General features: G+C 43.9%; 1 protein-coding gene across 3 annotated transcripts in view; it reads right to left on the reverse strand.

Annotated features, from left to right (window-relative positions):
- TMEM266 (transmembrane protein 266) overlaps positions 1-26322 on the reverse strand; it is a 155776-nt gene that overhangs the window by 14112 nt on the left and 115342 nt on the right. For all 3 annotated transcript variants that reach the window (XM_019533362.1, XM_019533363.1, XM_019533364.1), the window contains exons 8-9: positions 24143-24258; positions 9828-10014 (exon numbers count right to left, since the gene is read on the reverse strand). In XM_019533362.1, coding sequence (XP_019388907.1) covers positions 9828-10014; positions 24143-24258 — 303 coding nt within the window. The remainder of the gene's footprint in view (positions 1-9827; positions 10015-24142; positions 24259-26322) is intronic.

Genomic DNA, 26322 nt, shown 5'->3' on the forward strand with positions numbered 1-26322 from the left:
CATGATTTTTCCAGGGGCTGAGGTGAGGCTGACTGGTCTATAGTTCCCTGGATCCTCCTTCTTTCATTTCTTAAAGCTGGACGCTACATTTGCCCTTTTCCAGTTGTCCAGGACCTCTTCTGATTTACCATGCATTTTCAAAGATGATAGCCAGCGACTCTGCAATCACATCGGTAACTCTCTCAGCACCTTCAGGTGCATCACATCTGGCCCCATGGACTTGTACATGTCCAGCTTTTCTACATAGTCCCTAACCTGGTCTTTCACCACTGAGGGCTGCTCACCTTCTCCCCAAACTGTGCTGCCCAGTGCAGCAGTCTGGGAGCTGACCTTGCCTGTGAAGACTGAGGTGAAAGAGGAATTGAGTACTTCAGCCTTTTCTGCATCATCTGTCACTAGGTTGCCCCCCCCATTCAGCAAGGGACCCACACTTTCCCTGATCCTTCTCTTGCTATCGACATACTTGTAGAAACCCTTCTTGTTACCCCTTCACATCCCTTGCTAGCTGTAGCTCCAATTGTACTTTGGCCTTCCCAACTTAATCCTTGCATGCCTGAGGAATACTCTTACACTCCTCCCTAGTTATATGTCCAAGTTTCTACTTCTTATAAGCTCCCTTTTCGTAATTTAGTTTAGTGAAGAGTTCCCTGCTAAGCCAAGCTGGACTTCTGCCATACTTGCTAGTCTACCTTAGCATCAGGATGGTTTGTTCCTGCGCTTTCAGGAAGGCTTCTTTACAGTGCAGCTAGCTCTCCTGGACTCCTCTCCCCATCAGACTGGCTTCCCAGGGGATCCTGCCCCTGAATTCCCTGAGCAAGTCAAAGTCTGCTTTTCTGAAGTCCAGGGTCCTTACTCTGCTGCTCTCCATCCTTCCTTTCCTCTGGATCCTGAACTCAATCACCTTGTGATCACTGCCACCCAAGTTGCCATCCATTACTACATTCCCCACCAAATGCATCCCTGTTTGTGAGCAGCAGGTCAAGAAGAGCATGACTCCTAGTTGGCCAGTCCAGTACTTGCACCAGGAAGTTGTCCCCAACACTCTCCAAAAACTTCCTGGATTATCTGTGCACCGCTATATTGTCCTTGCAGCCGATGCCAGGGTGACTGAAGTCCCCCATAAGAACCAGGGCTTGTGATCAGGAAACTTCTACTTGCTGTTTGAAGAAAGTCTCATCCACCACTTCCTCCTTGTCTGGTGGTCTGTAGCAGACACCCACCACAACATAACCCTTGTTGCTCTCTCCTCTAACCTTATCCCAGAGACTTTCAACAGGCCTATCTCCAGTTTCATACGGGAGCTCTGAGCATCATATGGCTCTTTGCAATAAAGTGCAACTCCTCTTTCTCTTCTCCCCTAGTTGTCCTCCCTGAACAGTTTGTATCCATCCATGACAGTGCTCCAGTCATGTGAGGTCTGACCAAGTCTCTGTTATTCCGATCATGTCATAGTTTTGTGACTGTGCAAGGACTTCCAGTTCTTCCTGCTTGTTTCCCAGGCTCCATGCATTCATGTACAGGCATCTAAGGTCAATTGCCCTGATTTCTCAGGAAGTATGAGAGCACTCTCCTTTGCACCCTCCTGCACCCTCTTCCTTCAGGTCTCCCGCTTCCCCAGTTACCTCGGGGCTTTGGTCTCTATACCCTGTGAACCTAGTTCAAGGCTCTCCTCACTAGGTTAGTGAGCCTGTCTGTGGAGATGCTCTTCCCTCTCCTAGTCAGGTGACAGAGCTCCACTTCTCCACAGGAGTTAGAAGCAGAGCATTTTTGGTAGAAATTCCTTGGCAGTTCCTAAGACAACTGTGCACTGAAGACCAGGATAAAATAGCCTTATAATTTTCAGAACATGGTGCAAGATTCATATCTTCACAAAAAAAATGGGCTACAAGAGACCTCATGAGGTCATCAAGTTCAACCCCTGCTCAAGGAAGGATAACCCCAGACAAGTGCTTATCTAACCTGAACTTAAAAGTTTCCAGTGATGGATTCCACAACCTCTCCAGATAATTTCTCCCAGTACTTAACTACCTTCCTACTTAGAAATTACTTCCTAATAACCAGCACTTCAGAAATGCACATGAACTGGTACAGTCCTGTTTATTTCCAATGTTCCTCTGGTGGTTCAGCAACTTTTAATTTCATCCATGCAAAGTCCCCTTCCTCAAACTCTAGATCTGACCCCACCTCTAGGCTAATGTTGCTGTTATCAATTTATAATGAAAACATCTGCAGCCATGAGATCATGTGAACACCCTTTCCTTGATATGCTATATTGGGCCTCCTAAATGGGTTTCAGGATGACTTGAGTGGAATTTCATATTCTCTACCTCACTGGCACTAGCAAGTTTCTCTTTCACACTAATGGCATGAAACATATGCACCAGTGGGACATGTTTGGGTAGCTGAGGTTCTTCAGGAGAAGACGCCTTTCTGCTTAGTTTCATAGTAGCTAGGGTCAGGAGGGACCTGAACAGACCATCTAGCCTGACCCCCTGTCCCAGGCAGGAATGAATGCTGGGTTCACAAGACCCCAGACAGATGATCATTCAACCTCCTCTTGAATTTGCCCAAGGTAGGGGCGAGGACCACTTCCTTGGAAAGCTGGTTCCAGATTTTGCCCACCTTAACTGTAAAATATTGCCTTCTGATCTCTAACCTAAACCTATTCTCCACCAGCTTATTATCATTGTTTCTCATCACCCCAGGTGGTGCTGGGGAGAAAAGGGCTCTACCTATTTGCTGTTCATCTCCCCTGATGAATTTGTAGGCAGCCACCAGGTCCCCCCTCAGCCTTCTCTTGCTGAGGCTGAACAGGTTCAGGACCCTCAGTCTCTCCTCATAGGGCCTGTCCTGTTTCCCTCTCACCAAGTGGGTGGCCCTCCTCTGAACCCTCTCCAGGCTGGCCACATCCGTTTTAAAGTGTGGCACCCAGTACTGGATGCAGTACTCCAATTGCAGCGTGACCAGAGTCACATGGAAGGGGAGTATCACCTCTCTGGATTGGCTTGAGATGCATCTTTGGATTCATGACAAGGTATGGCTGCTTGCTTTGTGAAGATGATTCTCACATTAATGCCAGCTGTAGTTTTCCATTCAAATGAATTTTCAGTCTCTGCAGAGACTGGAAGCATGTGTGAGAGCTTGGGAGGATCTGCTGCATCTGTATTGACAGAAATGTCAAGGTTGGTTGCCACAGGGGACCAGAGAAATGATTCACAGTAAAAAATATACCTGAGAGATGGAGAGGTTGTTGGGTTGGAAAATCCTAAGACAAACAGCAGCTCCTCCTTAATAAGCAGATATTGGGGTAGCAGAAAAAGCTCTAAAAGTGACTGACAGGCAAATGACTTCAAGCATGACTTTGTTCCTAGTTTTAGTAAATAAATCTGCAAGAGAACTGTGTGTTTATTCAAAGTGTTAATTCAGTTTACACTAAATGAGGTCAATGAAATCCTAAACTGTATTAATCAAGATGTTTCTAGAAAAGATAGGACAGTATTAATGTCATTGTACAAGGCACAGGCACAAGCTCATCTGAAATGCCACGTGCAATTCTGGTTCCTTGTTCAAGAAAGATGAACACAGATGAAAACAGATGCTGACAAGGACTGCTAGGATGACTGGGGGAATGGAGAAGCCAGCTACTAAGAGACAACTACACAGCTTGGTTTATTTAGCTTAGAAAATTGAGTCTGAGTGGAGACATGATTGTTGTTTATGAATATACCAGAGAGGTAAAACACCAGGAAGAGAAAAGGACTATTTAAGTTAAATAAAAATTTTGGCACAAGAACAAGTGTGTAAAAACTGGCCATGAATAAATATAGGTTGGAAATTAGAGGGTTTCTAGCCATGAAGTTCCGGAACAGCCTTCCAATAGGAGTAGTGGGGGCAACCCCTCAGCCCCCACACTTGTTAAAGCCTGATAACTTAAGAAATGGATTATGTGACAGAGTTTGTGATAATAGTGGAACAGATACAATGACTCGGGAGGTACCTTCAAAGTTGTATGTTCCTTTCCCTGTCCAATGCACACTTAACACCACGGCCACCAAATTAAAACAGGGCCCTTTAAGTTCATACAGTTAATTAAATGCCCACTGCTTCTGAAAACATAAAGGCTTTCACAGAATTAACACACAGTTCAATAACGTCCCTAGTACATCAACATGTAGAATTTAGGGAAGTGCTTTTTTGAGGATTAAGCTCCATGACTCCTACCCACTCTTCTGAATGACTGCAGCATGTGGATTAACAAATCACTGTATGTCCTGGGTCACACACATACAAAGCAGTCAAACTCTGTTTTGTATGGATACAGTGAATTGGTGTAGCACAGCATTCTAGCATGCTAGCCCACTGCAATTCAGATATTATTTATTCTGACAGTCATCTTAAAAAGTAGCTATTCTTTTCCTGCCATTTATTGTTCCTTATACACAGAACTCCCACTGACTACTGTGGGTGAGCACAAACACATGAGCACCAAAGTTAACTGGCTTTATTTGAAAGCCAGATCTGATCCATATAACTGAACGAATGCTACAAGGACTGGTTAGTAAAATCCCTTACCTCGTAATGGTTTAATTGTTTTTTTGCCTGGATGAAAATAATCCTAATGTAGACCCTCTGCAGCGCTCAATTGTTCATATCCACCAAACCCCATTTTCTTTGCTTGCTTTGATGAAGATGTGTATAAGAATAGGGACCAGTGGGTACAACAAGCTTTACTTTTCTCCAACCATGCTTATAAATTGCAGCACTATTATCTTTTTCCCAGAAGTAAAAACTTCATTGCCAACCTCATAAAAATGGAAATTTGGCTCAGAATATCTAAAATAACTTTCCTGCAATGGAAAGTAACAGAGCTGGGATTCTCTTTTTGCCCAAACGAATATAAGGGCTGTGTATTAATTTTAAACTATGTCAGTATTGTAGAATTTCAAAGATTGAAATGATATATGCAGGAAAATGTGGAATTTCCACCAGGGACTGTAATTCATATATTATGGGAGAGATTAAAGAATAATAAATTTTGGAAGGAAGTATTAATGGCTATATGGGGCATTGTGAACTTGGCATTCCCTGATGTCTGGAACTTTGTATCTTAAGCTTTAAAAATGATTTGTGCAGGAGAATATCTAAGCAGAAAACAGTAGATGTTCTGACTGACCAGTTATATATTATATGAGTCATGAATTTAACAAAGAAGAAAGCAACTGACCTTTATAATGAACAGATAGAATAATTTTTGCTATTGCATCATCACTCTTTTTCTGAGAGAAAGACAGATGACAGGGAAACATAGAATATTTCTTTCATCATTAGGCAATGACTGACTGTACAACTCCTAAAAAGGACTTGACATATAGCAGTTTTCATGTTTAGCTCTTTCCAAATCAATCGATTGGATACCCTACTACTTACATGCTGAAGTCTACACTTTAATCTCTATATTTGTCTACTTTAAAAATCATTTTGGTGGAATATTTTAAGTAAAATCTACATTTAAAGCACATTTAAAGAGGGAATGTTTCCTGCATCTCTTGGTCAAACTAGCCCAGAAAGCAGCCTGTGGTAGTTCACTTTCCAGTGACCTGACCTGATGGACACCAAAATATGCAACAGAGACATTATTCAAAGTCTTAGCATAAGACTGATTTGGCCATGGAGATCTCATAACCTTATCACCTGAAAGATGCAGGCTTTCCGGAACAAGCAAAAGTCAGATTGCCAGGGCTGTTCTGGAAAGCTTTCAAGTGCCCTTGGCTATGGTATAGACATAGCACTTCACTCTCCCACGCTTCCCCCAGCAATTAGCTCACTGTAGAAACAAAGAAAAGTAAGAAGCAGTTGTGCAGAGGTGAAAAAGAAGAGTTGAAAGAGTCAGCTGAAAGATACCAAAGCTGTTAGCACATACAGTATTCTCCAGGTGTAGGTATATACTGCATTTCTTTGTGGAAGTCTGGGTCCCAGAGGTGCCATGTGTACCACGTGATGCAGGGGTTACCTGACTTATTTTATTGAATGCTGTAGTAAATGGTTGCACAAAATCCAGTGTAAATACCAAAGTGCAAACTAGAGCTGCCCCTAGAGAGCTTTAACTTATGCACTGTCCCATAAAACTCACATGTAGGGAAATGAGCAAAAGTCTGAATGCTTTTTTATGCTGTAACCCTTCATGGTAAAGCAGTTCATACTGAATGTTTCCATTGTTTCTTATGGACAGGAGAAGTAAGATTAGCTTGGGAGGGAATGTCTCATTTTCTCATGTGTTATATTCTTCAGCCAAGTAAAGCCCCTAGGTTTGGCAGAATCCAGGGCTCTCCAAACCTGTGAAGTTCTTGACCTGGGGCTGATAAAACGGGGTCAGCACAGTAGCATGCTAGCCATGCTATCCCATTGTCTGTACATTTTTCATAGTTCCCAGTTGCTCTGATATGAACCAAACATGTTAGTCTGATCAAAAGTAATTCTAGCAAGGCAGGGTTTTTAATAAAGGGCAGAGCTGGGTGTAGGCATAGATAAAATGATTCCTAAGACCATTTAACACACAGGATATTTTGCAGCATGCAGTCCTTGTGCCAAAGTAAAATGATATAGAACAACACCACAGGCATTCAGCTCCAGACCAAGGGCTGCAGAAGGCCTTGCATATAGCAGAGCCACTGTTTTGGGGCATAAGGGGTAAGGATGTAAAGAATACACCTAAGAGCGTCTTTGGTTCTGCAAAGTTATACATCAGGAAGGCTCTTCCTCCCCTAGAATGCAGGGAGGTCTACCAGGAGCAGAGTAGGGGAGCAAGTACACAGTGAATTTACTTGCCTTCCTTGCCCTCCCAATGCTAGGTGCAGAAGAACTGCCGTTTCTTTCTCCCCTGAAACTGCATTCAGGTTTTGCTGAGATGCATTCAATTGAAAGCAACCACTGCGCAATTCAGGACAATTCTGGCACTCTGCCACAATAATAACTGACCAGACTACCACAGTAGCAGCATATTTTGTGCTAGGAATGCTTCAGACATACTGGAATAGCTGCAGAGAGTGAGGTTGGGAGGAGATAGGAAGATAAGGTTGGCTGAGCTAATACATGGTCCCAATGGTCTATCTTCTTTCCCCAGGATAACAGCCTTCTCCCGTTGCCAATTAATATAGCCAGTCCTGGAGCTGATACAATATCAATCTGAACAGCAACATTAATGGTTCAGGACTCAAATACTGATGATGATGATGAAACATGAGGGGGGAATTAGTTCATAACTTGCATTAGTTCATAGTTTGTATTTACCTCTTCCTGTTAAATATAATCCAGGAAATTAAACAAGTAAAAATTGCATTAAATTCATGTTCTTTGGCTTGCAAAGTCATGTACTTGAAAGTTTTGAAATGCCAGATTTATGGTTTGTACATGAAATCTTATTTGGATCCCTTGTACATATATGTATTATGATAGTCTTTAATGACATAATCACACACTATTTTTCCTAAAAGGACCCCTGCCTAATTCAACGTGGAGGACAATCTTAAAACTGGTCCTTCCACATTAGGGTGCGAAGTCAAGAATTGAATATAACAGTAAGCCAGATTTTTGTTTTCAGATAATATTCATATAATTTGTAACAACACTTTTCTTTACACTGGAGTTAAAATTAATTTTATATTCCTAATTTGAATCTAACATAGCACTATGGTATCCAAGAATAGAGCATGAAAAATAGCAATTATTTTGATCATCAGCTAATGTGTATTTTCACAGCTTCAGTGACAAGGAATCTGTAAGCAACTGTGTAATCTAACTGATTTCAGAAATGAATTCTTTCTGTTATGTGCCTACCATGCTGCATGCATAACCAGTATTTTATAAGGAGACACAAATAATGGATGCTTGTGGTAGCCTGAAAGTTAGAATTTATGTAGCTGAAGATTTTTTAAGATGAATGTCAGAAGCACGATAATTTTGGCAAACCTACTTATAAAGTGCACAACTCTGTTCAGTTCCAAATGTAACCAACCCTCAAGACACACATGCATAAGTTATGATATATTCATCTGGGCAAACCTCTGAAATTGTACCTCTGAAAAGGGTGGAAATGCATTTTATGGGTTACCAACCTTCTGCTTCCAGTTTTCAAACTACAAAGTTTGAAAGCTGAAATACGTAAGAGGTAAACTGTGATCAGACATGTAAATTAGTAAATAAATAAAGCTGGTATTTCTAACTTGTTTCATTGTTACTAGTTCATATTTACCAGAGAAAAGAGAATTGTTTGAAAAATACTGGAAACTGCTTTCTTCCCTGAATTCTGTGGAATTTGACTGAAAATAGGGTGCCAGGTGATGCTCAACTTCAGGGGTCAGCAACATGTTCAGGCTTCAGGCTAGACTGACCCAGTTCAGGTCAAAGGTGGACCTAGCTACAGCTGCCATTGCTTTTCCCAGCACCCACCTGGGGACAGTGTCCGCAGCTGACAGTTTTCCCTGTGGTGGCAGAGGGCTTTCCCCTGTCACCACAGACATAAACACTGGCTGCAGACACACTTCCCATGCTGCTACAGGGAAAAGCAGCAGTGGTAGCTGGGTCCTAAAGCCCACTTGCCCACCGTGGTCCCATCCATCTCTGACCCAAACTGGGTCAATCTGACTGCAGAAGCCCCACGTCTGTGGGATGGACCAAATGGTTTGTGGGCTGAATCTTGCCTGCAGGCCATTGGTTGCTGACCCCTGCTCTACTTCAGAGATCGGTATTGCCATTCTCTGGGTGCCTATAGACATGCGGGGAGGCTGTATTTACCTCAGAGTAGACTCAATTAATTGAGTCTGCTGGAGAATGCTAATTAGTGCTCTTCAGCGGCTTCTGCGTCTCATGCATCAGCATCTCTGTGCTTCAAATGGCAGCAGGGCACTTTAACTGGAGCTCGTTCAATAAACTTTAGTGAAAGCACAAGATCCTGCAGGCACTTTAATTAGAGCAGCTCCAGCACCACTACCCTCCTTATGCCTGGGGCATGTGTAAAAACACCCTCTTTGCTGAAGTCTGATCACCATCCCACTCAGATCACCATACAGCAATGCCAGAGAAAGTCTAAAAAGTACATGGAAGAAGGTTAAGGAGTGGAACTGGCCTTCCATTCCCTCCAAACACCTCCAATGTGTGACCACACTTAAAACTGAAATAATTATTGGCATTATAGGTAAAATTAATCCCCAATGTAAATTCAGTGACATTAATTAGCTTTATCTCACACACAAATCTGGCCCAACAGAATTAATTTGTTAATACTGAAATCATAATAAAGAATGCTTTACTGTCATTAATGCTGGTTGAGTTCTGAACTACCAGGTTGCTGAAGGTTGCTACACATCACACATCTGCTACTAGCTGGTGGCAGATGTGAGGTCTGACATCAGTCCCAAACTGCCTTAGAGTCTCTAAATCACAAATATGCAGAGGCCCCCAAATCTGACAAAGTTTTTCTACTTTCTTCCTGATTTCCATGCTTTTATCGCCAAGTGAATAATCTTTGCCAATTCTGACTTGGCTGCTGCAGTTCAGCGCTTGATGGATATAATAATCAGAATGCTGGAGAAGGTGCATCACAGTCATTTTCTTCCATGGTCATTTTATTGGCTCTGGCTGGAATTTGTTCATAAACAGAACATCATCTGCCACTCTGAAGCAGACGTAGCTTTCTTGCAATAATGGGAAAATGCAGTCCTCAGGGAAAGTAATCAATTCACTTTTAAAGGGAAAATTTTTCCGCAAATTCAATAACTCCATGTAAGAAAGCAGCAGTACTAGCTGGTAGACAGCATGTAGACAGGACTCACCTCGTGCAGGCCGCAACTCAGTGATGTTCTCTGTGGCTTCATCATCCGAGTCCCCAGTTGCTACTACCTTGTATCTATTGCTGCTCTGCTGGTTCAGCACGTGGGGGACTTGCAGGGCAGCCTCCCTCTCAGCAGCCAGATCCAGATCTTGCTGAGCGAGGTGGGCCCTCAACTGCCTAATTTCAAACTGGAGGGGGAAGGAGAAAATACACAACATAAAACAATGTGGTACAAAAAAAAGCCACCTGAAAATCATTATTCACAGGAGACTTGGCATATTGTCCAGTTTGCTGTTTTAAGGCCTGCACTTACAGCAAATTCTCTTGACACACAGCCAGAATAAACTGGGGCTTGACCTGAGGGAGTCCACGGAGCTGGGGTTTCCTCCTCAGACGCCCAGTAGTGGTAGCACTCCTGCTCTCCCCACCCACTGCCTGGTGGAGGGGGAAGTCTTACCAGCTGATTCCCCCAAATATATCTTTTCGAAAGATGTGGAAACAGCCCCTGCATAGGTTTGCCATTAAATTGAGACCTCTTTCCTCAAACCCAGAAAGGGCCCTCTAGAGCTCCAGGGAAAGGTGCCGATTTGACCTCATTGTTATTATTTTTAACATGTCAGGGTAGACAGCACTGTGTATAATGATAGGGACAATGATCAAAAGGAGAAGGACAGAAAGCAGCAATCTCACTACGACTGACAGCCGCACTCCCTCTGTGAGGTGATATTAATGTCTCTCTCCGCGGGGACAGGAAAGGGCCTGGACATTTTCTTCTCAGCTACAAGGATTCATATAATCCTCTTCCCATCTTATAACCCTCACATGTAAGCTCCCATGCTTTTGAGGGAGAGCTGCCTTGGGTCCCTTCCTCCTATGAGACTGAGATGTAAGGGACCGTTCCATAGAAATCAAATTACAGGTATAGTGAGTGGGGAAAGAAAATGAGTGAAATAGAAGGTTAAAGCATTTGAAATGCAGTGTTGTGCCTCCTTTCACCAAAGGCCTGTAAAAACACCACACAGCAGAGGAGACGTGTTACCAAGCATATACTGTAATGTACCTGTCACTATACATTTGCTGCTGAATGGAAATTAGCACCTTAATGCTTAAAAACTTATGTGAAGGGGCACATTAGTTAACGGAATATGGCTCCTGCCTTCACTGCTGAGATGCTGACTCAAATCCACTGCTCTGTCAAGAGTATAAAATGTGGGCTGGTCTAGTTCATTCCATGTTAGGCACCACTTGGCTCATTTCATATGGTACACTTCACTGAGTCCTCTGTTTAAAGCTACCACTTAGGATTCAGCATGACTGTCTAAAATCTGCAGTGATTCACTGGTTCACAGTATGAGCCCATACTGTGAACCAGTGGCTCACATCTGTCTGGCTAAGGCTCACAACTGTTTGGTGAGTCTGCCTATGACTCCAGCACAGGTACTGACAGTGGAGGTTTCTTAAGCTACCTAACACCCAAGACAGAAGTGGACTGGGCCCAATAAATCCTTCCACAATAGCACCTTAACTTCAACAGCCAGGCTGTGACACTGACTTTCCATTAACTCCAGTATCAATTAGTAATGTACAGCTGGGAGCTTTCACATTTCACTGGCTACTCACTGTATTTTATTTCCCTGTTTTCCTTGCACTATAATGGGCAGAGATGATAGGGAATTTCAGCTTTCAATTTTGAATCTTTATGACAGCACATACTAAAAACAAAACAACAAAATCTCATGACTCCCTCTTCAACAAATATCACACAGAAATCTGAAGTGAGGAACAACTTATGGAGGAAGTTTTCAAAAGTTTAAAAAAACCACTCAGGTATCCAATTCTACCTGAAAGTCAACATGGCTTAGGCAACTGATAGCCTTTTGGTCTTAGGAAAGTCTTTACCTGTATGGAGTATCTGGAAACAAAAAAGCATTACAAGATCTGCACCTAAAAGCTGAATACAAGGTGTTCTTTTCCATTATAGATTGTAAAAAGTAACATAATTTTGATCTGTGGTGTTCTAAAAAGCAAACGGCTGATACTATTAACAAGTAAACAAAATAAAATTATATCGCCACATTGCACTTCTACAGCACAATAAATACAAAGCATCTTACAAGCATTGGTTAAATTGTGCAACACCCATCACATAGGAAAAAAAATCTCCATTTTACTGATGGGGAAACAGGCAAAGCACATAGAGCCAATGTTACACAAAAAACATATGGCAGAAATGGGCATAAGACACTAGGTCTCCTGACTTACGCTTCTGTATTCTCATCACTAGGCACTTGCAGTTCCTCAAAACAAATCATCATAAAACAAAGTGAAAAAATAAACATGAAGAATAATATATAACAAATGAATATATATTTTAAAAAAATTAAAGATGAATATTCTGACTGGCGGGTGAAACCGGATCACAAACAGAGCGAACAACAGAACAACTCAAGGTGAGCTGTAGATTACTTTTTGTAAAGTAAAACAAAAGAATGGCTTTACTGCCATCTTATGTTCAAAGGACAAAACTACACACACACATGTTGCCATTTGTGCAGAGGACATATCTGCTAATGCCAAGAACAGAAGACCTAGATTTACTTATTCCTGAAATCTACACTTGATGTCTCAGGCAGTATGGAAAGTTTGACTTTTCTATTGACCAAACAGGAAAAGCATATGCACACCTGATTGCCTTTAGCAATCGTATGCAGAAGCCTTTACTGCTCTCTGAAAATACGATCCTCATGTCTGTCCTATTTCTACCCTTGCCCCTTTGTTGGTTCAGTTGGACTAAAGATCAAATGTAGACTATTAGAGGGGGCGTTAAAGGGAAAAAAGGGTCATATCCTGAGCTGGTATATATTAGCAGTTCCACTGGCTTCAATGGTGTGTATGTACAATAGTACACAAAGATGTATAAGAAGTTAGATATATATACTGATGACTCCTATACTTGACTGAAACCCACGCCGCAAAATAAATGATTATGCAGATGATCTCTCCCCCTTTTGAAACAAGGGTCACCTTCTAGAATTCACTTCACTGTTAGTCTGAACCTTGGGCAGTCATATCCAACAGTGGAAAGCAAGAGTAAAATACTACCCTGTGGATGTGTCTACATGAGATGTTTACTGAAGAGTGGTCTAATTAGTTCTATAGCAAAGTCTCTGTGTTTGGAGGTGCAGTCCTACTGGACTGCAATAAGCTATAAATGCCACCATAGGCTATTATTTGTAAATATATGTACCCTCCTGCAGTGGTGCTCTTTAGCGTAAAGCAAAGCATGCATAGATGCTGATGGGACAGGCTGGGGCAGGAGGGTGGTTCAGTGTGGGGGCTGCATTCTGGTAGAGCACCTTTGTGCCCTACCCAGCCCCTCTGCATCATGCTGAGCTGGGTTGGAGCAGCTTTGGGCTGACAGGCTGACCTCCTGGACTCCCTGCCACCTGGGGCTTCTCTGACCCGGCTCAACATACTGCAGTCCCAGGTGCATGTGTAAACATGGCGCCTGGGAGCAATAAACTCTGGCACAATGTGTGCCAGAGTTTATTGAATCACATTAATTTCACATGTAGACACACCCTCTATGTATGATGGCTTTTCTACTGCTGAAGATGAGTCCAGTGTCTTGTATTAATGGTCCACATAACACTCAGGCTATATTACTGGTGTATCGTAACTATACAGTTTGGTCCAACAGTGAAAGCTGACTACCTTTATATTGAATTTATGTTTCAATTGAAAGGGTTGAAAGGGAACTTACAGATCATTGGGTCCAGACCCCCTAACTGTAGCAACTTGTCCTGAGGTGTAAATGTTATATCTATAGCTGACAATACTCTTGTATTGAAAAAAAGGGATTACTGGTCATTTTCAGAGAAATATCTCCTCTGTATTTTTTTATTTATCCTTTTTCTTGTACAAAACTGAGAGCAGCATTTCTGACCATCACAGACTATGCATGGAATAATGATTTCATTGGCTATGCACATTTTAAGACAGAACATTAAGCACTGTCTTAAGACTTTAATTTTTTAAGTCTGTGTTTTGGTGGGTAGCTATATTTGAGAGAAATTGCCTTTAAATTTTGATTGGCTTTTGAAACTGTTCAATCCTTTCATTATAGCTGAACAAAAGGGAATCATAATCAAGCTGTCAGTTGTGGAGGTAAAGCTCATGAATACTTTGTTGGGGAATTTAAAATATCTTATTCTTTGTTAAATTAGTTGTGTATCATGGGGTAAAACTCACTTAGTAACACATTGCTAGGAAATAAAAGGTCACGAATGACGGTGTATTACACTGCATATTGCTACATAACACAATGCCTATAAACAGAGAAAATGACAGAGACCAATATGGAATTCTAAGAAACATCTACATTCATATGACATATATGGGGCTGAGAAGGTTTCAGACTGGATATAAGGAAAAACTTCTTCACAGTTCATGTGACCAGAGTCTGGAATAGACTCCCAACAGGGCTGGTGAAGGCACCTACCCTGGAGATCTTCAAAAAGAGACTGCATGCACACCTTGCTATTTGACCCAAGCAGTCCTTCCTGTCCAGAGCAGGAGGGCTAGACTCGATGATATCACAAGGTCCTTCCAGCCCTAAACTAGTGAATCTGTGAGCAGATTTATAAAAGTGCCACTTATCCTCTCTCATGTTTTACAACAGTGCATATCAACCTTTCTGGCAGGCATGCCACAGATTAAGCCCTGTGACCTCCTAGAGTGCCATTCTGATTCCCTTCCTCTGCCAAATCTGTTGCTCTGCTTTCTGCTCCATGTCCTGTGAACCCTGCACAATCTGCTGTTCTGATTTCTGTTCTCTGTCATATCTGCTGCTGTGCTGCCTCCCTGTGCTGCCTCCCTGTCCCCCTCTCCCTGCCACGGACCACATACCATGCACAAAGGCTGCCCATGCAACTTGTGGCATGCATGCCGCAGATGACTATCTTTGTTTTACAACGTGCATACAAGAATCAAGAAGGGAGCACTGTAGTGAATCATACGCTGCTTCTCTTTAAATGTCCAGCAACAGAATATAATTGACATAGCCTCAGAGAGAGATCAATGAACACTTTAGCCAGAAACTTGCTCTTGTCTAATGCGGTAACAATAATTTTGCTCAATTCTATTAGTGCTGTCTGCACAGAATGCCCTGCCCTAAAACTCATCTGCCACTGGGACACAATCCAATGTTTATGTCCATTAGTTTGGCCATTGTTGGTAACAATAAAAATCAGGAGACAGTTGCAAACTAATGATTTATGGGCAGAATGAAACACAGGATGACCTTGGCTGCCTTCCACTCACTAGGAAAATGACTGGTAGTTAGAAATAAATTACAATTATTGCAAAAGGATAACATAAGTTATTTCTTTGATAGGTAATTTTACCAGCTAAATAGCCCTGCCATTAAACTAGCAGCTGTTTTACAAATTACAGACCAAGTTAAAAAGAAGAAAAAGCTAAGGTTCCCTAGTTATGTTTTTGTGAATGATGAAAAACCCAGTGCTATGTGTGTTGACAGAAAAGGACCATTTCTGTATATGTAGCTTTTGTTGGATCATAGTCAGCTGCAGATTCTTCAGCAGAAAGTTAAACAAGAAAGTTCATAAACTGATCTATTACTGTAACTGATAACTTGTTGGAATTTCCCCCACAGCTAATTCCAGAATTACAGCTAAATGCTTGACTAAAACTTCCACCATTAACAAAATCTCTGGATTTTTGTCATTTTTTACTTTAAATCAGACCGTGTAAAACGCTATCACCCACAATTTAGTGCTCTTCAGATTCTTTACTGCAAAGTTACAATGGGATGAGTATAATCTACTCCATTTTATACATTTGTGGACTTCAATGCTTGCATGCTTTGTGAAATATCAGAGATGTGTCCATTTGTCCTCAATTGCCTTATCCTATACATTTTCTTTAGTCTGTGGGGAATAATATAATGACCAGCAATTCAAACAATTTCAGTAAGATACTAGAAAGGTCAAAATAACAATGCATACTACTATAATTTCTAAAATATATTTTGAGCCCAAAGGCATGGCCACCAGAAATTAATATTTGCAGAGTTGTTACATTTGCAAGTGCAGAGCTCCCATGTCACTCAAGAGTGGAAATGTACTATATTGTTGTGATATCTGGTCATCAGCCAAGGAAGCATATTATTATAAACAGAAGAAATGCAAATAAAAGAGAAAGTCAAAAATAACTTGCATCTTTTCTGTTTGGAATGTTTTAGGAAACAAACTTCACTGATACATCTGCTGAATGCTATGTTGTACCACTATAACAAAAAGAAAGTTATACATGCATTTGTCATGTCTGCAAAACTTAATATAATGTGAACTGTTCATTTAACTTTCTTTAAAATGGAAATGTCACCTTTATTCAATCACCATAATTCATTATAGGGCAGGGTGCTCATTGGGCTCCTATACATGTGCTCCAGGGTGGGAGGGTCGTTTTAATTAGAGCAGCTCTTGGGAGCCATTCTAATTAAAACACCCTTAGCGTCTCATGTATTCAGCATCCCACATGTCAAAATGGTGGTGGGGCACTTTACCTAAAGCTCATTGAATGTTAAAGCAGATGGGTCTGTGGCGCCACATACTGCACAACCCTGCTCATCTGGACCCAGCCTTCCTGAGCAGCTGATCATTATGTCATTTATCCTCGCTGTTCAGTGGTTGTTCCTCATCTAATCTGCTGCATGCTAGTCAAACACTGCTCTGAAGAGACTTCTTCATGTCCTCACTGGCTCCTCTCTGGTGCTCTCTCCTACAGTACCTGACTGCCTCACCATATTAATTTACTTTCCCAGCACCCATATGATTGATGGGATGGTATTATTTCCATATTATGGATGACAAAGTAAAGCACAGAGATTAAGGTAATTGGGGTAAAAATTAAAGTAAAATTATCCATTAATTTGGAATGTTGAGTTGAGACACAAAGGACCTAATTTTTCTGTGTATGTTGCATTACGCAACTACTAGCTGGTTATCATCTAGGTGGACCAGCACTTCGGGAGGTGAGGCACTTTGCCAGTATTTCAGCTATACTGACTGAGAGAAGAACAGTGATGCTAAAGAGTCATGGGATCCATTCCAGGCTCTGGACCAGACTGTGCTCCTGTGGGCTCCAATCTGTCTGCCTGTTCTGACAAAGCCTCTTTCTCACTAGCTCTTCATTCTATTTCCATTCTTATCCAGTTTCCCATCTTCAGCTTTCTCAGCTCCATGTCCCTGCTCAGTTAGCCCCAGTTCTCTCCAAGCACCCTCCATGAGTATCAGATCAGTTTATCCTTTTTCACCTCCTTCATCATACTGGCTTTCCTTTATACTCCTTGTTCAGCCCAACCCTGTCCTCCTCCTAGCTCCCTGTCCAATCTCCCTACCACTAGCTAACTCTACCATTCTCCTCCCTGGCTCCTAATCTTGCCTCATGAGTATCATTCCCTTCCCAGCCCAACTCTCAGTCCCATTCTCTAGCTCCCTTGTAAGTCTCTAGTTCCAACCTCACACCTAATCCTCCAAGCTCTTTGTTGTGATCGTCTCCCTTTGCTGTCTCTTCAGGATTATCTCTTGTCCCCTCTGTATTTGAATCAGGCAGCTTCCTCTTTTCCCTTGTTGGGCATCAACAAGGAGGGCTCCAAAACCACAGGATGCTATCCTTCCCCTTAATTCTGGTGCTCTGACCCAGCCCATGACAAGCCAGAGCTGCAAATGCCTAGAACATCTCCCTGGGCCCTAGCCTGGAGTTTGGTCCTTATGGATAGATTCTGTTGGGAACTGTCTTGCAAAGCCCTAGAACGGGGGTCAGCTACCCCCAGCCATTTTCCTCCGCACACATTGGGGCCGGGGCGGGGAGGCAGCAGCTGTTTGCAGCCTCCTGGCTGGAGCCAGCCCTGGCTCTGGGTAGCTGCTGCCAGCTGGGAGCCTGGGCTGCTGCCAGTAGGTGGCTAAGAGGCTGCAACCCTGCTGGGAGCAGCCCGGGCACCATGGCTAGCAGCAGCTACACCAGAGCCAGGGCCAGCTGCAGGCTGGAGGCTACAAACAGCTGCTGCCTCCCTGCCCTGGCCCCAGTGGGCGCAGGGCCGGCACCTGTTGCCTTCCCGGAGCCTGGGGCCAGGAGACAGCTGGGGCCGGGGCTGGGGGCCAGGGTGGGAGGGCAGCAGCTGTTTGTAGCTTCCCAGCTGCAGCCGGCCTAGTCTCTGGGTAGCTGCTGATAGCCACTGAACCCAGGCTGCTCCCAGCAGCCAGCTGGGAGGATGGAAGCCCTGCTGCAAGCAGCTTGGGCTCCATGGAGATCAGCAACTACCCAGAACCTGGGCCGGCTGCAAACAGCTGCTGCTTCCCCGCCCCGGCCTCAGCTCCAGCTCCAGCTGCCTCCTAGCCCCAGATCTAGCTTGCAGCAGCAGACAGTTTCCCTGTGTGGCCCCTCTATGCGCTGCTGCTCCGGGTCACACACACTGTGCTCTGGAGGGCCCGGGGAGGGCAGCAGGGCCAGAAGTACAGCGTGTGCGACCTGGAGTGGCAGCACACAGAGGGGCCACACAAGGAAGCTGCCTGCTTTTGCAAGCTCTGTGATGCCCGGGTCATACTTCCCCTGTGGGCACAGGAGCAGCATGGGCAGCACTCAGGGTCGTGACCCTTGCTGCTTCCTCCACCTGCAGGGGAAGTGTGGCCAGGACCGTGGGGAGGTCAGAGCGGCAGGCAGTTTTCTGCACCTCTGCTGTGCTCTGCTGCGCTGGGTTTCACACACTGCTCTGCAGAAGTGGCAGCGAGAGCAGCACAGCGGGGAGCATCACCAGTATCTGCTGCCTCCCCGGATCCCAGGGCTGGGTCTGAGAAGCGGCTGGGGCTGGGGCTGGGGCCGGGGCCAGGGCCGGGAGGGCAGCAGCTGTTTGCAGCTGGCCCAGGTTCTGGGTAGCTTCTGCTAGCCACAGAGCCTGGGCTGAGGGGCCTGGGTCTTTGGGTAGGGGGCATCCTGTCATATACCCCCTGCCCTCGTTTTGTTTTTTCGGCATGCTGGCAATCCGGCACCTTCCAAGGTAGGCAATGTGGTTTTTTTCAGCACTCCGGCCAAAAAATATTGCCTACCCCTCTGCTTGCTACAAGCAAACTGATTTTTCATAGGCTAACAACTAACCAAACATTGGCTGTCCCAGATACAAAGGCCACTTCCCAGCCAATTTTCAAGTCACTTCACCTAAGCATGAGATTAGTAGAGCTTCTCAATGAAACAGTCATCACTATTTTTAAATGCAAGCGAAACAATATACTCTTCCCTAACCTTGTTCTCAGAAACAGCTGAATCATCTTGGCTAAAATTCTCAGAAGAAAAAAAAATGGAGCCCAAGGAAGACAAACTGGCATGGAAAAAATGGTTTGTGTTTCTTAAAGTCATAAGAAATGCAAATCAAACACCTTTTTAAAGAGGAGCTAAGAATCAAAGAAAATTAGGGTTGGAAGGGACTTCAGGAGGTCACCTAGTCCAACCCCTTGCTCAAAACAGGACCATCTCTAACTATATCATCCCAGCCAAGGCTTTGTCTACCCAGGAAGTGTTGGGCAACTTTTTTGAAAGGTGGTGCTTTTAACCCTGCCAATAATTTGCAAATTAATGTAAATCAGAAGTTTGTTCTCACAAAACATAAAACTGCAGGAGTCCTCAATGTTGGAACTATTTTCATCTCTCTTTCAGACTCTTCAGGCTATATCTGAGCTCTTAACTCAAGTAAAACTCTCAGTGCAGCCATCAATGTTGCCTGAATGTGAAATTCAATATTGAACCATATACCACACAAAAAACTCACTTCTATGGAACAAACCCTCACCTGCTGTGAATTGTCATTCCTCTGTTTTATTCCAATATCAGCTTTGAAACTGTCTCATATTCTCTATGGGTGAGACTATACATTACAATTAGATTATGTTAAGAACACTGAAAACTTGAATCACATGTTAAGGCTCATTAACAATGCTAAGTACAATTTAGGGATTTTAAAATTATGCCACTTCGAGTAAAGATTATCTTTGATTTGTATTGCCTAGCCTGAGTTAAGTTAACTTCTGGGTGTTTACCTGAGTCAAAGCCACCAATATCCCAGAAGGAGAGTTAAAGTCTTCCAGTATCCCAGAAGGTATTGCTTTCAGGTGGAATAGCTATTATCCAGGACGATGGCCATGGACTGTTAGCTGGGAACAGCCAGGCAACAGGTGGGTGGGGATGGGGTGAGTGGGGGGGAGGAGAGGGAAAAAGGGTGAAGAAGGTAGGGAAGCCAAGGGTCAGGGGGAGGAAGGAGGGGATGGGGGGAAGGAGAGAGTGGGTGGGTGGGGAGCTGCTAGCTTGCTGCCTCCTCTGCCCCCCAAATTGCCCTGACTCCCAAATCATCCCCTCCACCCCCAGATCACTCCCCTGCCACGCAAGTTGCCTCCTCTGCCTCTGTACCCCCAGATCACTGCCCTAGCACCTCAATCAGCCTAAGAGTGGTGGTGCTGGTGTGGAGCCTGTTGGAGGCTGGATCCAGGTGTGGGGGCAACGTAGGCTGCAGGGAGCCCAGGAGCAGGCAGGGAGAGGGACTCTGCTGCTGTTGCTGCCGATACTGCTCTTGGGCTGATTGGCATCTGATGATGGAGGCACCAATCAGGGCGTGGGGGGCTACCTGGGACTGGAAGGGCCAATTGCAGCGTGGAGGAGGGATCCAGAGGCTAGTGGGGGGGAAGCAAGGTGATTTGGTGAGTGGAGAGAGCAATCCAAGTGGTTTGGGGCCTCTTCATCCCTGGCTTATACTGTGGTGAGACAGCTGACAAGCAGGGCAGGAATGGAGACTTGCAGCCACTAGCCATGCCCCCACTTGCCAGCCCTCCAGCAGTAGGTCAGACTAGTGCACATTAGAGATCATTTTAACTCCAAACATGTGACTGATCACTACCACTAAGCAACCTTAACACAGACTAACATTCCTTAGAATTAGCACTTGTTAACTCTAATGTGTAATTTGACCCTATTTCTTCTCCCCCCCCAACTTCCCTCTATTGGCTTCTCCCTCTTTCTCTCGGTCTTTCTGATTCCTGTTATCTGTCTCTTCCATAAGTTACCATCTTAAGAGACGCTGTTTGTACTGAAAAGAACTTCCTTGCGCAAAATCAATATAATCAGCTAGAAAATATGATTGCTCACTTTCAAGTGAACAAGCACCAAGAAGCAGCCAGAATTTAAAAAGCTAGTGTTGAAAATGTAAACTCATGTGTTCAGGGACCTGCAGAAGGTTAAAGAATATTATGATACACTTTCTCAGCTACAAGCTGTATACGGTGTTAATGCCAATATTATAATGCTGACAACTTGTTCTTGACTGAATTATGAAGCTGTTAATTTATGAAGGGAGGATGCAGTGCTTGTGTCAATGTCTTATGTTGCTAACTGCAGCAAATTAGTACATTTACAGGATATTATACAGCTAAGACATTTGTCTGGCAGGAATTCAAGATATTAAAATGAAGATTAGTACATTGTCATTTGTCTTTAGTCTTTTTTTTTTCTACAGCAGATGACACCTGGAAGGGAGGAAGGAACCTGGTCTGTTCCTGCAGATTCACTCCAGCTATCAGTGCAACATTTCCTTTGGTGTAACGCAGGGTTGTCAACTGGGGGTACACATACCCCTGGGGCTTCTTGAGAAGGCATTAGGGGGTACACGCGGGCAGGTGGGGATGAAGCACTGCCACACACTACCCCACGCTGCTGTGCAGGCACTGTCTGCCCAGCCAGATGTGGGGGGCAAAAGAAGCTTGCACGCAGCAGCTGCCGCTGCTCTATCTTTGGCTGTGTGCCCCCCCACCCCCCACGCCCTCCCCACTCTGGGTCCAGCCGCGCACCACCCCACCCTCCGCTGGGGTACATTGTTCTGTGTCCAGTCACTGGGGGTACACTATCCAAAAAGATTGAAAACCCCTGGTCTAATGTATGGGTGTGCTGACTGACAGCACAGGCCATGTCTGGTAGGTGTTGGCAGAATCTAGTATTAGTAGGACTCTTCTTTGCCCTAATGCCTGATGCTCTTGTAAATGCTGTAAGATGCAAGCCCTTTTGCCTGGGTACCATGAAGTTATCCAAATTTAGCAAACTCCCAGGACCAAAAGAAATGTTACAGTTACAATTTACTCTGCCCCTTCTGATGAAATGGAAGAATAAAAATAAAATTACACCCCGCCCCAGTGTCTCAAACTAAACACTGTCCGCTCAGGCTGAGACCCTAAAAGTGAAAGGGAACATAACCAAAGGAAAAGGGAGGAGACAGGGTAGAGATGCATCTTATAGACTAAATGAGTCAGAGATGCATAAGCTTTCATGAGCCAGAGCTCACTTTAGCAGATGTTTAGGAAAAGGAGCACAAAGGAAATGGGCTTGTTTTTACTGCTGCACTTAGAAAAATGTCATAAGAAAAGCAAACACAAAACCCATGATTAGACTGGATGGTCCAATACTCATGTCCACTAAATCCTTTTACACCACTCTGACAGTATAAAGGGGGCTACTTCCACTTTAATGCGAAGCAATCAAGCCCAATACTACTTGAGTTTTAACAGGTCAACAAATTCAACACTAACATAGAAATACGTGTATTAAAATGATTGTTTTTTAACCTTCCATTATCCCTTTAAGGGAAGAGCTGGGCTAACAGATTAAACACTGAAATGGGATTCAGGAAATCCTATGTTCAAATTCCTTTTCTATCGCTATTCAGGAAATCCTGTGTTCAAATCCCCCCTCTATCACTACCTTACTGTGTGGTCTTGGTGAAATGCTAATTTTTCTTTCATCTGCAAAACAGGGATAATACAATTTGTCTACCTTACTTACAGAGGCAGTAAGAGGATGAGTTAATAAAGGCGTGTGTAGTTCTGTTAAGCATTATCACTAACGTTTGGAAAAATTAAGGATATAGTTCTGCAGATACTTTTATTTAGAAGAAAGACTTTAAGTTAATTTGCTTTGGGACTGGGGCCTAGTACTTAGACACTAGTTAAAGGTAAATTTACAAGTTGTCCAAAGAGTGCTGTGCTGTGAACAACTACCTCTGAAAACAGTCAGCACTGAACTCCCTAAATTCAGAAAATACACAATTCCCATTATCCCTGATCACAATGCATCAGAAGCAGACCTAGGTACCTGTTCTCAGCTCTCCCACTGGCCTGTTGTGTGACCTTGGGCAAGTCGCTCCCTCTCTCCATGCCTTTCTTATTGCTCTTACACTTATACTTTAAGCTCTGGGAGAGGGTCTCACTCTTTGGGTGTTTGTACAGGAATCTTGCACAATGGGGCACTGATCTCAGTCAGAGTATCTAATTGTAACTGGAATACAAATATTTACCACTGTCCAATAAGAACAGAAATAATCTTTATGGGATAACAATGTTTTATTTGAAAGACAACCTGATCCTCAGCTTAGCTTTGGTTGGCTGCATGCAACTGGCTTTTGCTGAAGAGAATAGATTTAAAAACGAGTAATTCAATAGCTCTTTTTGTGCTACCAACTGTAATTCAAAACACTTGGGTCACTGCCAGAACAGTGATATTTTTCCCCCACCTTTTTTTTAAATGTAGTCATGTGAAACACTTTGCATTGCATCTCACTTTTCTTTAAAGACTGAATTACTATATACAATTGGACTTGGGAGGATCTGAAAAATCTTGAGTCACTTCCAGCAACTAGAAGCTTCTACTGCAGTATTTTTGAGTCTGCCAGAAGTCTCAAAGAGGCGCACTAGGAAGCTGCCTGCTGCATTTAAAGCTAGTGCAATTTCCGAGCAAACAGGATTTTAGGCAATTTATTAGCTTTCCACTGTAGGTTCTTTTACTGCGAATAGGATTAATACAAATGCAATGTCCAGTAAATGTGACAACATCCACTTACTCTGTTTATTGTGTCAAGATTTCCATAGATAGCTAATAAATGAGTTATTAGAAAAGTGCTCATTTGCTTTCTCCTTTAAAAATGAAAAGAAGTAGTTGCTATCCCCACTTGAAGGTAAAACTGTTTGAAACACCCATCTGGTCTAAAGTCATGTCTGTTTCACATATAGCAGCTAAGGATTGCAGGAAGCTGCCTGCCCCTCAACACTTGAGGCTCCTGCAGGATCATGTTGAAGCCTGTAATTTTTCTAACGAAACCCTAATGGAGTTTTTCTAATCTCAGATCTGGCAACTTACACAGGCCATTTCCGTCACCATGACATCAATATCTCAGACAAGAAATATGTAAATAGAAACATAATTGAACTTTACCCCTTGTTCTTGGCAGATCTGGGTTAGTCTTTCCAGCTGTTCATCTTGAATGACCTTTGCCTTCTCATATTGTTGAATCACCATTTCCATTTCCACTTTCACTGGTAGTACATAGGCTAAAAAACAGAAGTAAAAACTTGAGGAAATTTATCTATATTTTTACTTATTCAATGGAACATCTTCCTAGATTTTAAGACTATGAAAATCTTTAGATTTAATCTAATCTCCTATGAACAAAAGGATGTAGATTTTCACCCAGTCATTCCTGCATTAAACACAAACACTTGTGGTTCAGCTACAGCTTTTATTTTAGAAAAGGTTATCTATCCTACATAAACATAAGGACCTCCACGTTTGGGCATCAGAGATTCTCAGATCTACAGTGGGTGCATCTACATGATTTAGAAAGAATGTGGAGAAGCTTGAAAGAGTCCAGAGGAGAACCACGCACATGATTAGAGGACAAGAGAGCAGGCTTTAAGAGGAGAGGCCGAGAGGCATGGGACTCTTCAACCTGGAGAAGCGAAGGCTCAGGGGTGACTTGGTGGCAGCCTATAAGTACATGAGGGGTATGCATCAGGAACTGGGAGAACGTCTGTTCACCAGGGCACCCTTAGGGAAGACAAGGTCCAATGGTCACGAAATCCTGAAAGAATGTTTTAGGTTGGACATAAGGAAAAACTTCTTTACAGACCAAGTCCCCAGGGCCTGGAATAGACTCCCTGCAGAGGTGGTGCAAGCACCTACTCTGGACACTTTTAAGGAACACTTAGGTGCCTATCTTGCTGGGATCATTTGACCCCCAGCTTACTTCCTGCTCCTTGGGCAGGGAACTGGACCCCATGATCTTGCAAGATCCCTTCTAGCCCTAATGTCTATGAAATCTATGAAATATATGACGCATTTTATTGTGCAGAAGAGTTAAGTACTGCGCAGTAAGTGTCCACATCTACATATGCAGATGCTCACTGCACAGGAACGTGCTCTAATCATGAGTAAATTTGCTACCTGTAAATGCAAATAGCAAATTTACTCAAGATTAGTAACTGCACAGTAGCACTTGTGTAGACATCTGACTGGGAGCAAACTTGCTCCTGGTCAGCTAGGCAGCAAGGGGTGGAAGATTGCTCCCTGCCCCTGGGACATGCCTGCTACTGGGGCACTGGATGTCCCCATGCCCTGGCAGTAGGCAGCTCCCAGCCCCCACTCCCTAATCATGATCGCAGAGCAAAGGTGGGAAGATTGTTCCCAGCCCTTGCCTTGCAAGGTGGAGTGGGGGCTGGCAACTGTCCTGGTCAGGGGGCAGGTCCCAGCCTCATGCCCCAGTAGGGCAATTGAAGTGTAAAGCTTGGAAAGAGCTGGGGGGAGGGGAGTGGGCAAATCCTAGCCTCCTGCCCTGATCCGCTGGTAGAGCACTTAGCAGCAAGCCCCTGACTGGGTGGGAATGCCTGCCCAGACAAGGCCTTGCTGCTAGCTGCCTCATCAGTAGATTGGGGTAGGGGGCTGGGACTTGATTTTCTCCTGCAGCTCTTTCCAAGTCCCGTGTCCCCAGTTGGGGAGCCGGGGCCAGGAGCTCCCTTCTGCTGGGGCAGGGGGAGATTGTCCCCTCCTGGGCTGCAGTGGTGGAGCCTGCCTCAGCAGCAGGCAGCCCCCTGAGAGCAGGGAGCAATCTCCCAGCCCCTGTCAGGAGACAGCTGTCTTCTGGCCCTGTGCTCCCTGCCTGCCCCTAGTCTACCACCCAGGAGGAGCCTATAGCTCTCCCTGGCTACTGCAGGGGGCCAGTGCAGGGCCAGAGGGGGTGGGAGCAGACTGCTGCCAGGAGCAGATGAGCTGCTGCAGCATCCCTGCACATGTAGACATCTGCTTACAGTGGGTTTACTCTACAGTACTTTACTCTAGAGTAAACCCACCACAGAGCAAATGCACATGTAGATGCACACAGTGAGATCTCTGTCGCTAGTTGAAATATTTGTTGCAACACTTGCCTGATCTTTTACACAAATGCATGTCTATCCCAGCAAATATTAGTTCTTCTCAGTGGCCAGGCAGGAGTGTTCTCTGCGTGGTGTCCCATTCATCCCCTCCAATTTTGTATGTTTTATAGGTATGCACCAGCTTCCAGGGGAGGTATTTTAGTCCTTGACCATTTTGGTTCTTAAATATAACTGCAGAAAGTAACT

Source organism: Crocodylus porosus, unplaced genomic scaffold (assembly GCF_001723895.1).
Source record: "Crocodylus porosus isolate Cpor-Errol unplaced genomic scaffold, CroPor_comp1, whole genome shotgun sequence".
NCBI lineage: Eukaryota > Metazoa > Chordata > Crocodylia > Crocodylidae > Crocodylus > Crocodylus porosus.